This window comes from Perca fluviatilis, chromosome 5, assembly GCF_010015445.1.
Source record: "Perca fluviatilis chromosome 5, GENO_Pfluv_1.0, whole genome shotgun sequence".
In the NCBI taxonomy this organism is placed as follows: domain Eukaryota; kingdom Metazoa; phylum Chordata; class Actinopteri; order Perciformes; family Percidae; genus Perca; species Perca fluviatilis.
The window spans coordinates 1186244-1200224 of NC_053116.1; the positions used below are offsets into that span (position 1 = coordinate 1186244).

Sequence of the window (13981 nt, forward strand, 5' to 3'; positions counted from 1 at the left end):
GTTCAGGAACACACAAAGGTTGACTTCGACTTTTTCATTGCTGTGTTTGTGTGTGTGTGTGTGTGTGTGTGTGTGTGTGTGTGTGTGTGTGTGTGTGTGTGTGTGTGTGTGTGTGTGTGTGTGTGTGCCTGCGTGTGTCCCTGTGTGTGTGCGCTATAGATCTAACCGTGAGTGTATGTCATTCCGATGGATTCACTACAAACCACCAGCTAGAACAAACAGAAGATAAAATGAGACTTTGGGCCCTATTCTAACCATCTAAGCGCCTGGTGCAGCTGTGTTTAGGGCGTGCCCAAGTCCACTTTTGCTAGTTTGACGAAAAAAGGGTTTGTGCGCCGGGCACATGGTTCTAAAGGGTTGTCCTTAGTGTCTTCATTAATCATAGGTGTGTTTTGGGCATAACATGCAATCAACCAATCAGAGATCATCTCCCATTCCCTGTAAAAGGATTTGCACCGTAATATTTTTATTTGTAATATTTTGCATGTGTGTGTGCTGCTGTGCATCCCTGTGTGTGTAACAAGCATAGTGTGCGTGCGCTGTGCACGAGCCTAGGAGCATTTTACTAATGCTCTGTTAAAATGGGCGCTGAACGGAAAAATGACAACTGCGTCAGTCTTAAACTAGCAAAGAGACTTGTGTCGGGCGCTGCGTTGCGCCGGGTGCAAGACAGGGCCCTAAAACTGTTAGGTAACTCATTTTCTTCTACAACTGCAAACTTTAAACTTTTGGACAGAAAAAGAGTGAAAGCAGAGCACCACAGCACACAGATCTGGATTCCCAGACCGTCCTGACAAACAACAGCCACAGTTATACAGACAACCCGCGTGCATGCATGTGTGTGGGTGTGTGTGTTTCAGTATATATTTAAGGAGTCCTTACCTGTCCGAGGTCCAGGGTGACATTGACCTGGTTGTAGTCTGTGTTGCGGGACAGAGGCGGGCTCTGCCACCATCGCTCCGTCCCATCGATGGCGTTGGTGATGGGGTGGGCGCGGTCGCTGTCGCCGTGGCTGCAGATGTCACAGTATTGGCCCTGAGGAGGACAGACGCAGAGGAGAATTTCAAGTTGTCGTCTTTAGCCGAGCATAAAGACCACATTTACGACACTGACACCGGATCTATACAAAGTCAGCGAGATAGTTTGATCAGCAGCGCTATGGCCTGAGGCAAGAAGACTTGAGACCAAAGCGAGTCCTTCTACACCTCAGAGTCCTGTATCTGCGGCCAGACGGCAGACGGGTAAAGTGTAGATGTAGAGGGTGTAGAAGGGAGGTAAACGTGTTCCACAATCCAAAACATAGCATTGCTTTAATAATTTGTGCTCAGGCAGAAGTAGACGGGACCACTTCAAGTGTCCTCTCGGCCTCTTATCTTTCTAAAGCCTCTCCTCATTCTCTGCTAATCCAGTTTGGTTTGTCTGAGCGTTTGACCCGACCACCGCCGGCTATGGAAGCGTTAGCATAAACTAAACAAGTGCGGACCTGAACACGAGCCCGGGTCAGGAGATGTAATCACTGCAGGTCACTGAGGTAAGAGGTTACTGCTCACTATCTGACACGCCCCCCCCAACTTCCTCTCGCCACTTCACACAGATCATCTTTCAGATTTTCGGTGGATCTTCTACAGCCTCAAATTAGCTATCTATGCACTTAAAATAACAAATCATTCTCCACAATTATGTCATATGGGTGACAACTATCAACTATCATCACTGATCACTTGGAAATAATTCTGTTGTATTATCATCCTTATTATCTTTCGACCAAATTGCCCCAAAATAACATGCATGGTTCCATACAGCGTTCTTCACAAGTGAAATGAAGGATCAGATCTTCCCTTTCATTGAATTTTAGGTGTTTTATTCAATTATAGCATTATCCTGACTAACCTTATGACATATCTGTCATTATCCATCACCTTCATTCATCTGATCTTAACTTTTAGTCAAAATCATTCATAATTTAACACTTTGAGTTGTGTTGTTGTTAACCAGAGACGTGCTCATAGGTTTCTTGGAAATAAGTCATTGAGCATGACAAATGCATAAAAACAATGACAAAGGGGTGCACGATATATCGACTCAATATCGTTTTTTACAATATCTCGTTGTGCAACATCAATATCGAAAATGTCCTGAAAAGTATGCAATATTCCATGCATTTTGCGAGATGCGCATAGAGACAGCGAAAGAAACAAGAAGCGTGAGGACAGAAAGAGAGAGTGTGTGTTTAAATAAACCCTTATGTGTTGTACGAAAACCTGTTGTTTTGATATTCTATTAAAAGTGCAGTAGGTAAGCCTTATGAAACTACCTTTCTGTCATATTAGCTGAAACTGAGCCTATGTTCCAATAGAACTACATGCAGCAGGTCATTTAAAATAAATCCAGCTCCTCTGGCTCCACCTACATACGGAGCCCCCCTGGTCCCACTTTGTCAAAAAAAATCGTGGCCACGAGATAATTCTTCTTCATATTTTATAGCCTATATTTATACTTTTTACATGTATATATGTCACAAAGTGGAGCCAGGCAGCCAGAGTTTTCTTATGTTGTATATAGTGTGGTGTTTCGGGTGTTTTATTTTGTATTATGAATGGCTGAGACACAAGGAGGAACGAGGAGCGGATAGAGAGCGAAAAAGAAACGTTGGGGACGGAGCACAGATAGACGGGCAGGACAGCGGAGCCGGAGCCCGAGGACAGCTGTGGATGTTTGGAGGATCGGCGCGTTGGCGTTGTGCGAGTGCGATTTGGGCAAAAATAGAAAATCTGATTTCAACCAGTCTATAGAGAAAGGGACTACAGTCTTTACCCTTTTCTGTTTGAGGGAGGGAGGAAGAGGGCCAGCAGCACGCAACGTCCACTCTGCTTTTCCCGTTCGGGCCACAACGCCAACGCGCCGATCCGCCAAACATCCACAGCTGTCCTCCGGCTCCGCTGTCCTGCCCGTCTATCTGTGGTGTTTTGGTTTGCCTGGCACTGAAGACTCCTCCCAGCACACCTGAGGCAGAGCTCATCAGGAGAGATGCTGGAGGAACACGGAACGCGCTCCAACACACCGGGAGCGCATTTTGATAATGAATGGCTGAGACATAAGGAGGAAAGAGGAGCGGACGCTACAGGAGTGCAGGACGGAGCACAGATAGACGGGCAGGACAGCGGAGCCGGAGCCAGAGGACAGCTGTGGATGTTTGGCAGATCGGCGCGTTTGATTGGTGCATCTAAAGATTTACAAAAATCCACAACTCCCTGTTTAGATGCACCAATCAGGGCCAGGGGGGGTATGTAACTGTTCAGATGCAACAATCAGGGCCAGGGGGGGTATGTAACTGTTCAGATGCAACAATCAGGGCCAGGGGTTGTGTGTCTAACTGCGTGTCAATCACTGCTCATGCACACGCATTCATTCAACCCTTGTGGGGGGAGGGGCTTAAGAGACCGTTTTGCACTTTAGCAGAAAGGGGGGGGGGGGACTGAGAAGTTGTCGATGTTTTTGGATCTTCACAATCCTACCTACAGCACCTTTAAATCTATTTTGATAATTTTTTGTCTTTTCATATATGTTTAAGAATATCGGAATGAATATCAATATCGCAGCATTCACGCTCAATATCGCAATATCACATTTGGCCAACATCGGTCAACCGTAGTCTGCTTTCCTCCTGTCCGTCACTCCTTCCCACTATTTCCTTCTCTCTTTCTCTAAACACGGTCCATCCTCTCTTCACTTCTTCCTCTTAACAAGCAAGCATGTCGACAAAAAGATCACCTGGAACTGAACATGCAGAGTGCATTCCCCTCTCTCTGTGCGTTACCCACTCTATCATTCAGTCGTTTGTCATCTCTCCATTTCTTTCTTTCCCTCCACCTTTGGGTGAATGAGCACGACTCCCCAGCGCTGCCCTGAAGACATGTATTCCTCACTCAGAGGGAGAAAAAGGGTTGCTCGGTCAACACCTGCCACTTTGTGTGATCCATCTTTATTCCTCTCCAAACACAACGAGCAGCGTTTTCTTGTTACTCTTTCTCTCTTTCTGTATGACATCCGCTTGTCTTTTCCCCCTCTGTGTCTCACTCTCTCTCCTGCTTCCATCTTGCATGGCATCAGTGAACAAGTTTACGTGCACACCAATATTCCACTATTATTCAGAATATGACAATATTCTAAATTTGATACACGTCATGACAACAGCATATTCCAAATATAGCATTTTCCGATTAAGACGTGGGGTTCACTTTCATTAGCCATGCAAATAGCTTAGTCGGAATATCGTCTTTTTTGGAATAAGGGCAGAAAAACAGAATATTATGTACATTTAAACGTAGTCACTGTTTCATGATCCTTCACCAAAATAAAAGCTGCATGCACTGGGCCAGTCCCGTTTGTTTTTAAGGCCCTGACACACCAACCCGATTATCGGCCGTCTGACAGTCTGGCGAGGTCGGTGACTCGAGTCTGTTCGGTGTGTTCCGTGCCGTCGTCAGTCAGAGGAGCCGTCGGCCTTCATTTGGGCCGACCTGACTCGCTGCGTCGGAAGGCGAGCAGTCGGACTCCCTGACCAATCTGATTGGTGGAGAGCTAACCAGGAAGCGATGAGCGGAATGAGGTGACTAGAGTCTCTCAAAATCTGATGAAAATCTTTTAAACTGACCTTTGTTGATCTGAAATGAAGACAGATTCAGTAACTTTACGGCCTATTTCTCTCTTCAAATGTTTTCAGAAACACGTTTGGTTGAACTATCTTCGTAAAATACGAGATCGTATTCCCAACGAGGCCGCCATTATGCCAATATTGCCTTTTTGAAAATCTATACAGTATTGCAAAATAAAATATTGCGATACTCAAGTGTATTGATTTTTTGTTACACCCCTACTGTACATATCTGTCTATATGGTTTATCAGAATATCCATACTTATTCTGTTTTTCTTATTATATATTCTGTTAATACACTACATATATCTATATCTATATTATTCTTACTACTAGTATAATGTCACTGCTACTACATTGCACATATCTGTACATGTTGTTCATACAGTGTTCATATTACATAGCCATATTTATTCTGCTCTTATAACATTGCAGTATATGTCTTGTCCTGCCTATGCACCACCACCTGTCTATACTTGTATATCACATTGCACTTTTCTGCTTTTTTGCACTTCTGGTTGGACACAAACTGAATTTCGTTGTCTTTGTACTTGTACACTGCAGAATGACAATAAAGTTTAATCTAATCTAATCTAATATCGGAGCCCGATAATTGTCCAGGGCCATAATTGGTCGATCCCTATAATAAACTGCTGACCAACCTCAAGAACTGTTTCCTTAACGTCAGCATTGAACTCTTTATCCTTCTTCATCCTAGCCTAAACCAAAGTCACTAACGCCAGCTCATCCTCCTCACCACATCCACCCTCAGGAGAAGACATTTGGTTTACTGACATCTTGGAGTGATTCTATGTACTGAGCATTAAACAGATATGACTGGCTATAGTCTCCCATTTGCATCTTCAAACTACTCTCAAATAACAAAAAACACGCCGTTTCATTTATGATTTCAATTACAAACACCCCGAAAAAAAAATCTGGGCCAGGTTACAAGATTTCTGGGTAATGAAGTCCTCAAAATTCATTTTTAGCAGTGGGGGCAGATCAGCCCTATTTCTGATACCGTGGTGGCAGAAATGTTGCCATGGTGGGCCGCCACTACAAAATCAACATAGAGGAAACACTGAAACATGTCCTTGTTATTGTCATCTGGGCTACATCAACACTAATATGTTCGGGTTTAAGAATGAATATCTTTTGCTACGTTTACGAGTAGCGTCCACACTACTGCTGCGTTTCTGAGCCCCTGAAACAGAGAACATTTGGAAACACTGCTGCCCCATGTTTTGCATCCCTGCCAAGAATTGAATCCACAAGGGAAACTAATGATTTTTAAGTTAAGTTTATCATTTAATGACAAATTATCTGAAGTAAAAATTTTAGAATATTTAGAGCCATCAATGGTTTATTAGACTCAGTAGTAGTAGTTTCCTTGCTGGCTGCAACACTGGCCCGCACATGCTCAGTGTACAGGAATGGTGTGCAGTATGCGTTTACAGGCGTGTTAGTGTAGACCGAGATTAGTTCTGAAATGGTGCTAAAACTGAGATCACTGGGGAAAGTAGGGCTGTGTATTGGCAAGAATCTGGCGATACGATAGTATCATGATGCATGGGTCATGATTCAATATATTGCAATATATTCCGATTCTGTGCGTAAGGCAATATATTGGGATTTGTGTAATTTTAGAAAAACGAATATTTAAAAAAAGACATGATGTTCATAAAAGTCAAAGAAGTTTACTTTAGGTAAACAATTCAGTACACACCCCCTAACCCAAATCTCATTTTTATATGCTAAAGTAGGCCAAAGTTCAGCCATAGCTACGTTGTTAGCTTCCAGCAAAAAGTCAGGTACTGCTAGGCACTGCTAGGCACTGTTAGGCACTGTTAGGCACAGTTAGGCACTGTTAGACACTGCTAGGCACTGTTCGGCACAGTTAGGCACTGCTAGGCACTGTTAGGCACTGCTAGGCACTGTTAGGCAGTGTTAGGCAGTGTTAGGCACTGTTAGGCACTGTTAGGCAGTGTTAGGCACTGCTAGGCACTGTTAGGCACTGTTAGGCACAGTTAGGCACTGCTAGGCACTGTTAGGCACTGTTAGACACTGCTAGGCACTGTTAGGCACAGTTAGGCACTGCTAGGCACTGTTAGGCACTGCTAGACACTGCTAGGCACTGTTAGGCACTGTTAGACACTGTTAGGCACAGTTAGGCACAGTTAGGCACTGCTAGGCACTGTTAGGCACTGCTAGGCACTGCTAGGCAAGGATACTAGCGGTGCGTGTCAGCATAGCCATCTAGCGGTAGGGGGTTTAAACACAACATAAATGTGAACCACTGTCTTACAATAATATTTTTGAACGTTTAAAAAAAAATCGATACAGTATTGCAAAATAAAATATCACCGATACTCAAGTGTATCGATTTTTTCTTACACCCCTAGGGGAAAACACAGCGGCAGCATTCTACAATGCAAATGCTAACATGCTGCTGTTTTAGCATGTTCATCTTCACGACTTTAGTTTAACATGTTAGCAGTTGCTTAGTTTAGCGTGTTAGCATTTGCTAATTAACAGTAAACACAGCTGAGGCAGATGGGAATGTCATTAGTATTGCTTCACACAGACACACACACACACAGACACACACACACACAGCCCCCTCCTGCTGCTTTTAATTAATAAAAACATTCTCACGTCTGGCTGTCAAATCAAAACAGGATTAACCTCAGCACAGAGGTGTGTGTGTGTGTGTGTGTGTGTGTGTGTGTGTGTGTGTGTGTGTGTGTGTGTGTGTGTGTGTGTGTTTTGTTCATGGGGGGGGGGGGAGCAGTAACCGAGCCACAGTAGCCCAGCAAAAGTGGGCAAAACCTCTTCACTCGAAACCCATAATGCACCATTCCTGGAGCTAATGACCAGATTTCGTGGCTTCATTTTGAGCTAATTATGCACCGACGTGGCCACTTCAACCAAAACTGAAAACTCTGATGAGAGAATAGGCACTCTAATCCTCGGTGTGGAGACGCTGAAGTGGCTGAAATGTGCTCGGGATCAAGTAGTACTGCAGAATCCTGCAGAGAATCCAGCTGAACTGAACATAATTACTCAGGAAAATATATATAACCTAGCCTCTGCAACTTGTTCTGTTATTTTACGGATTTATTTCTTAGAGTGTAAGGTGGCATTGGTTTTTTTTGTATGTGGCTTTAAAGATAAAGTTGGAAAGGAATCTCCCTGAGGGCACTTGTTGTTTTTTTTTGGCCTCCTTCTCAGTCTTTACAATCAAACACCACTTCAGACTGCCTGCTGTTTACTCATGCATCTCATATCTTTATCTCAACTTAACATCTTCATCTTGATCTCTGAGCTCTTCTCATTTCACTTCAAAAGGGGACTCATGAGCACGCATGTCACATGCTTTGCAAACACTAAACTTCAGAAGGATCTTGAGATCCTCCGGTCATTTCGGCGGAGATCACGGTTAAGTTTAGGCAAGAAAAAATGGAGTCTTATGCGGCAACGAAAGTTACGTTTAAGGCACCGAAACGACTGGTTAAGTTTAGAAAAAAGATCGTGGTTTGTATTAAAACACCCCCAAGGAACACGTATTTCCTGGGTGAATGTCATTTGTACTCCGTTCTCTGTACGTTAGCGCCCTCTGGTCGCGCGCTCAAAATCCTGGTGCACCAGCAAGATCTACGTCATTTTGACGTCACATTGGCGCGCGCCAGCTCGGCTACGGCGACTGTAAAACGGCCCCCGACAGTGCGTTCCATCTACCTCAAAACTTGGAAGCCAAAACTGGGAATGACGTCACACCCGACTTGAATGGGTTCCGTTTACAAGTCGGGGGGGCATCCATGTTGGGGTCCCAGTTCCAAATCCTTCGCTCCCTCCGCATTTTAGCTGCTGAATGCGTAGTTACTGTCTTCAATGAAATGCATTATGCACCAAAATGATGTGCAATACACTGGGTGCTTTATCGATTTCTATTATTTTATTTTGTCTCTCTGGGTCGTACTGTATCGTCTAGACTCAGTTCTTATTTCAAATGTTTTTTGTTGTTGTTGTTGTATACTTGCGGATCTTCCACTTTCCCGTATGCCTTTTTTATTGCGCTTCCTCTGTCATTGATGACCGGCAGTATGAATGTGTATCTAGCTATCAGTATCTGTATCTGTAAGAAGGGCGGAGGAAGCAGCGCTCGGGTCTGGATAATCTCGCGGTAACGGAGCAGATAAACTGCGTTCTGATTGGAGGACATGGGTCAGTCACCGTGAGGAATGTGGAGAACAGGTGGGAGAGAGAGAGAGAGAGAGAGAGAGAAGGAGAGGGAGGGAGGGAGGGAGGGAGGAGGCAATAAGCCTGCATGTTATCTCCCCACAGGGTTGCTTTAATGGTTAACCCGTGAAACTGCAACGATCCCTTTTGTGTGTTAATTAGTGACGCCCGGAGACTCGGACATCAAACACACCGGCTTTTTTTACCGCGCTCATCGTCACGTTAAAAACTCATCATAAAAAACACACACATAAAGAGTGATGTGGCAACCTTTATCAGTAGCTGTGTGTCTGCGGAGTCCCCTCTAAGGGAAGTGCTGCCCGTCCTTATGTAAGTGGCCTGTGTTAAGTCCCAAAAAGGAAGCCGTGCATGAAATAATGACTTGGCCGGAGCAGAGACTCGTTGCACGCTGCTGACCCCCTCTGTTCAGCTCTCTAGTCTGAGAGCAGTTGAAGTGGTTGGCATCCAGCAGCCGCAGCAGCTCTAACATAACCAAACCGGAATCAAACCTGCCGCAAAACAACAGTAGGAACAGCAGCAGTGACTAGTAGGGTACACTCTTAAGAAATATCTCTTATAACAGAGATTATGAGTGGATATTTGAGTAGAAAGTGTCCACAGAACGTGATTCATAGTTGCATTTCAGTTTTTTGACACTTGGAACTGCATCATTCGTTGTTGTTTTTTTGTAATATTTTTTAATTTTTTTTTGTTGCGAAGATCACAGTGACACCACAGAGGATAAAAAAAGTAATTACAAAGGCTACCGTAAATCTGATACAACCATGTCCTTAGAGTACCCTGATATATAGTGTAGTATTGTATAACTATCAAAAGCTGCTCGTAAAGGAATGCACCCTGAGTGTTTTATGCTACCATAGAGTAGGGCTGCACCACATGAGGAAAATAACGAATTACGATTATTTTGACTGATACAGAAATTGCGATATGATTCACGATATTGGAGATAATGATCATATTTGAAAATCGCGATTATTTGTGCAGCACTACCATTCAGACGCACTGTAGGAACATCACATCACTGTAAAACTAAAATGGAGCACGCACCACAAACATACACCTGAAAGAGGCTACTGTAGTATCAGATGGAGGATAAAACTGTACCTAACCCTAACTGGAGCCCTATGGTGGGAAACATTTATTTTAAGGAAATCCAAACTTTGGATCTCCCAAAGTTTCTGACTTACTGTTGAGCAGCAATATAGCACGTATGGATAATTCTTTTCTGAAGTGTCCCCCCTCCGGCTCACCTGGATGGTCTGGCTCGGGTCCCCGGAAACCGGGCCTCCGACCAGCTTGCAGTACAGGTCCTGCAGGCTGCGGCCGGTGTCGTCCTCTCCGCAGGTCGCCGTGGCGGTGATCTTGGTGCTCTCGGCCAGGTTGAAGTAGGGCGGGTGCAGGCTGTAGCCGTGTACCCCGTTGGTCGGCAGCTCCTGCGCCCAGCAGCAGGTCACCAGCAGCGGCCACAGCAGCAGCGCGATCCGCGTCTGGGTGCGCCGAGCCCGGGAGAGCGCAGCGCCGAGCGCGGCTCCGCTCGACATCATCTCCACCTGTTCGCTCGGTCCGCTCCGACAGAGGGACGGGGGCTGGAGGAAAGTTTGAGATCTAAATCAATCGGAGTGTAAGCAGAGATGAGCCGTTAACTACTGCAGGAGAGTAAGCATTTAGAGGGAAAAGTGAGGGAGATGGGTTGCAAAAGAGAAAATAAGGGAGAGTGCAGAGCGGTGCGTCGAGGTTTGTGTCCTCTCTTTCTCTCTCTCTCTCTCCCTCTCTCCGTGTCGCTCCACCAGGCACCTATTCCAACTCAATCTGCAGTTTCCCTCCCTCCCTCTCCCTCCCTCTCTCCCCCTCCCTCTCTCCCTCTCTGTTGGTCCGTCCCCAGTGGTTGGAGGAGGGCACAGCTCTACGTCAGTGTGTAGCGTTTGAAAGGTGCAGGCATATATAAATGGAGAGTTTGGATCCATAAGTGTAGTGATACATATATATATATACACGTTTCCCATAACCAACAGAAGTACACAGGCCAAATCACTGTTGATTGATTGATTGATTGATTGATTGATTGATTGATTGATTGATTGATTGATTGATTTGATGGGCCTACAGTTTTTTTTTCAGTAATACGCCCTTTCCTCTTGTCCTTCTTTCCTCAATCACTTCATTCCTCCTCGCTTCCTTCCAGCGTTTCTTTTCCATATCTGTCCCTTTCCTCCTCCCTCTTTTCTCTCATTCTTCCTCTCTTTTCCTTCCGGCTTCCTTCATTCTCTAGTCTTCTTTCCTTCTTTCTTTCTTTCTTCTTTCTCTCTCATTAATTTGACATTCCTGCGTCGCTGCACCCAACCAAGTGGCAAAACAACACATGGGAAACAAACACAGAGAGAATGTGCATCCACGCTGCCCCTTACACACACACACACACACACACACACACACACACACAGACAGGTGACAAACATGCAAATACAACCACAGACGGCCACACACACAGATCATTCTCCAGCCCTGTGAGAGGAAACAGAAGAACACTATTAGGGTTTGAATTTGAAATATGCAGTCATAACTTTTATTATTTGCCGTGGTCATTTGTAGGCACGTTGAAGATCCAGAATGATTTCACAGCATTTAAGAATTTAATTTAAACGTAATGTGGACGTGTGGGTTTGACATTTGGAAACTTACGTCACTGTTTTGCCGCTGCTAGCCATTTTGGTGCCCCTGAGCATAATTCCTTTATGAACTGCTTGGAGATGGTTGCTCGTCGTCTGTATCTTCCTCTGGGCCACTTCCTCCTCTTTGTACGTATCTGAGCATCAACCCTGCATTCATTTAGAAATACGAAGAAAAAGGATCAGTATAGAAAGAGACAAATTATTCAAACAAAGAATCTTATACCGAAAGAAAAATTATAAACATTTAAAACTGAAAGCATGCAGCCAAGGAGCTCTCCCCCTTTATTACTTATTTATCAACTATTTGATTAATCTAATCTAATATAAAAGCATAATAGAATGAGTTGCAATATTGCACACAATTCAACAATAATGTTTGCTTTATATCATTCATAATGCCATTTTACCTCTCCGTGAACCATCACCTTATCGTGGTGGAGAGGTTTGTGTGTCTCTGTGAACCTGAGGGCTGTGTTGTCTGGAGCTTTGAGCTCCTGGTTGGGTCTCCCAAGGCAAAGTGGTCTCAGGTGAGGGGCCAGACAAAGAATGGTTCAAAAACCCTATGAATAAATGAGGTAGAGATGGAGTGACCCTGCCCGGAGGAAGCCCGGGGCCCCCGTCTGGAGCCAGGCCCAGATGGCGGGCTCGTCAGCGAGCGCCTGGTGGCCGGGTTTGCCACGGAGCCCGGCCGGGCACAGCCCGAAAAAGCTACGTGGCTCCCATTTCTCCAGCCCATGGGCCCACCACCTGTGGGAGGAACCGCTGGGGTCGGGTGCGCTGCCACACGGGGGGCAGTGACGGACCCCCAGCAGACGCTGGCTCTGGGGACGTGGAACGTCACCTCTCTGTGGGGGAAGGAGCCGGAACTGGTGCGGGAGGTGGAGCGCTACCGGTTAGATCTGGTGGGGCTTACCTCTACGTACCTCTACGACAACAACATTTTCACGCTCTACTTGAACCCTTGACAGTAACGGCTATTACTCACCTGAGGTGTCCGGGCCTATACGGCCGCCTGACAGGATCGGGTTGGTGGTAAATGGTAGTAATTAGCTTAGTTAGCAGTCAAGATTTTCATGCTCTACTCGATCTTAAAGTTATTAATACTAACACTCAGATTTTTGACAGTAACAGCTATTACTCACCTGAGGTGGTGTGACCTCTGCGACCACCTGATAGAATTGGGTTGGTGGTAAATGGTAGTAATAAGCTTAATTAGCAGTCAACACTTAAAACTAAAGGAACTACAGGTTAAGCCTTTCACCTGCTCCTTGAATCAACTTGTTCACAGTTAATTTTCCTTTGTCACCACAAAGGAATTGAGCCCTGGTAGCAATCTGTTTGCTAGAGGTAAAATGAGTTGCTTCGAGTACCAGAGGCTGGAGGCGAAAGCTTCCAACGAGCCGACCGACATAGTCCTGCAGCCTAGTGAACTCCAGTAGGGAGGTGTCAGAGCTGGTCATAGGTGAGAGTTATCAAGAGCCTCTATCGGGCCGTTTGCTGGAAACAGGTGCTCCACTCCGCAAGGAGACACCCCAGCTAATTTCTGATTGCAACATCCTGCTTCCTGACGAAACCATAACTTCTCCACTCGTTAAAGAGGAAGAAAAACCTCCAAACCCAGTGCGGTAAAAGTGGATCAAAACTTTCACCCACTGCAATGGATACTTTGTGTAGCTCAAAGCCACACTCTGCCTGGACTCCACCCCCACGAAAGGGGGAGGGAGCTCCCGATGACTCGAACAACACGTGTCCATCCCCAAAACAAGGTCTGTATCCAGCAGAACTGTCAGACTCCTCAAAGGGGCCTGACACTGGTTCCTCATCAGCAGAACCAGACCAGGGAGGGTCCTAAAGGAGCCCAGAGTGCTCCCCGAAACCACGACGCCTAGCGCCTCACAAACCCCTCCCCTGACATCCTGGGGAGACCCTGCCCACAAGGGCAACGCCGACGGTACAGATACCGCAGCAGGGGAAAAAGGGGTGTGAGCACCCTAGCCCTGCTGGACTGCGTCTCCAGAATAAAAACTTTTAAAAGTTGTTAAAACAATGCTTCCCCTCAGTACACCAGTATTAGGCGTAGCATTCAGTGGTAGCATTCCCAGCTACCTGCCTGATAAATTGCCCATCACAAAACCTGTTTTGGTCAATATCACACCCCAGAGGATGACTCTGGTGCATCCTAGTCTCATCTGTGTAAGTGACACAGAAGACTTGGGCAGCGGTCACAATCACCTGAGGCTGGGCCCACTCGCTGACAGCCACCGGGGACACATTCAGGCTCAGGTCGACACCCTGAGGCCACTTGATCCTGCAGGCAGTCTGCCAGCCCCAGACGGACAAGTCACCGTCATTCATGAGCAAATGGCCATGATTCTTCCAGAGCCTGATCCTGGC

General features: G+C 45.8%; 1 protein-coding gene across 3 annotated transcripts in view; it reads right to left on the bottom strand.

The window, feature by feature from the left end:
* The window catches only part of lama5 (laminin, alpha 5), a 143182-nt gene extending 132479 nt beyond the window's left edge, over positions 1–10703 (bottom strand). For all 3 annotated transcript variants that reach the window (XM_039799640.1, XM_039799639.1, XM_039799638.1), the window contains exons 1-2: positions 10169–10703; positions 883–1035 (exon numbers count right to left, since the gene is read on the bottom strand). In XM_039799640.1, coding sequence (XP_039655574.1) covers positions 883–1035; positions 10169–10462 — 447 coding nt within the window. In that variant the 5' untranslated portion in view covers positions 10463–10703. The remainder of the gene's footprint in view (positions 1–882; positions 1036–10168) is intronic.
* Between the last annotated feature and the right edge of the window lie 3278 nt (positions 10704–13981).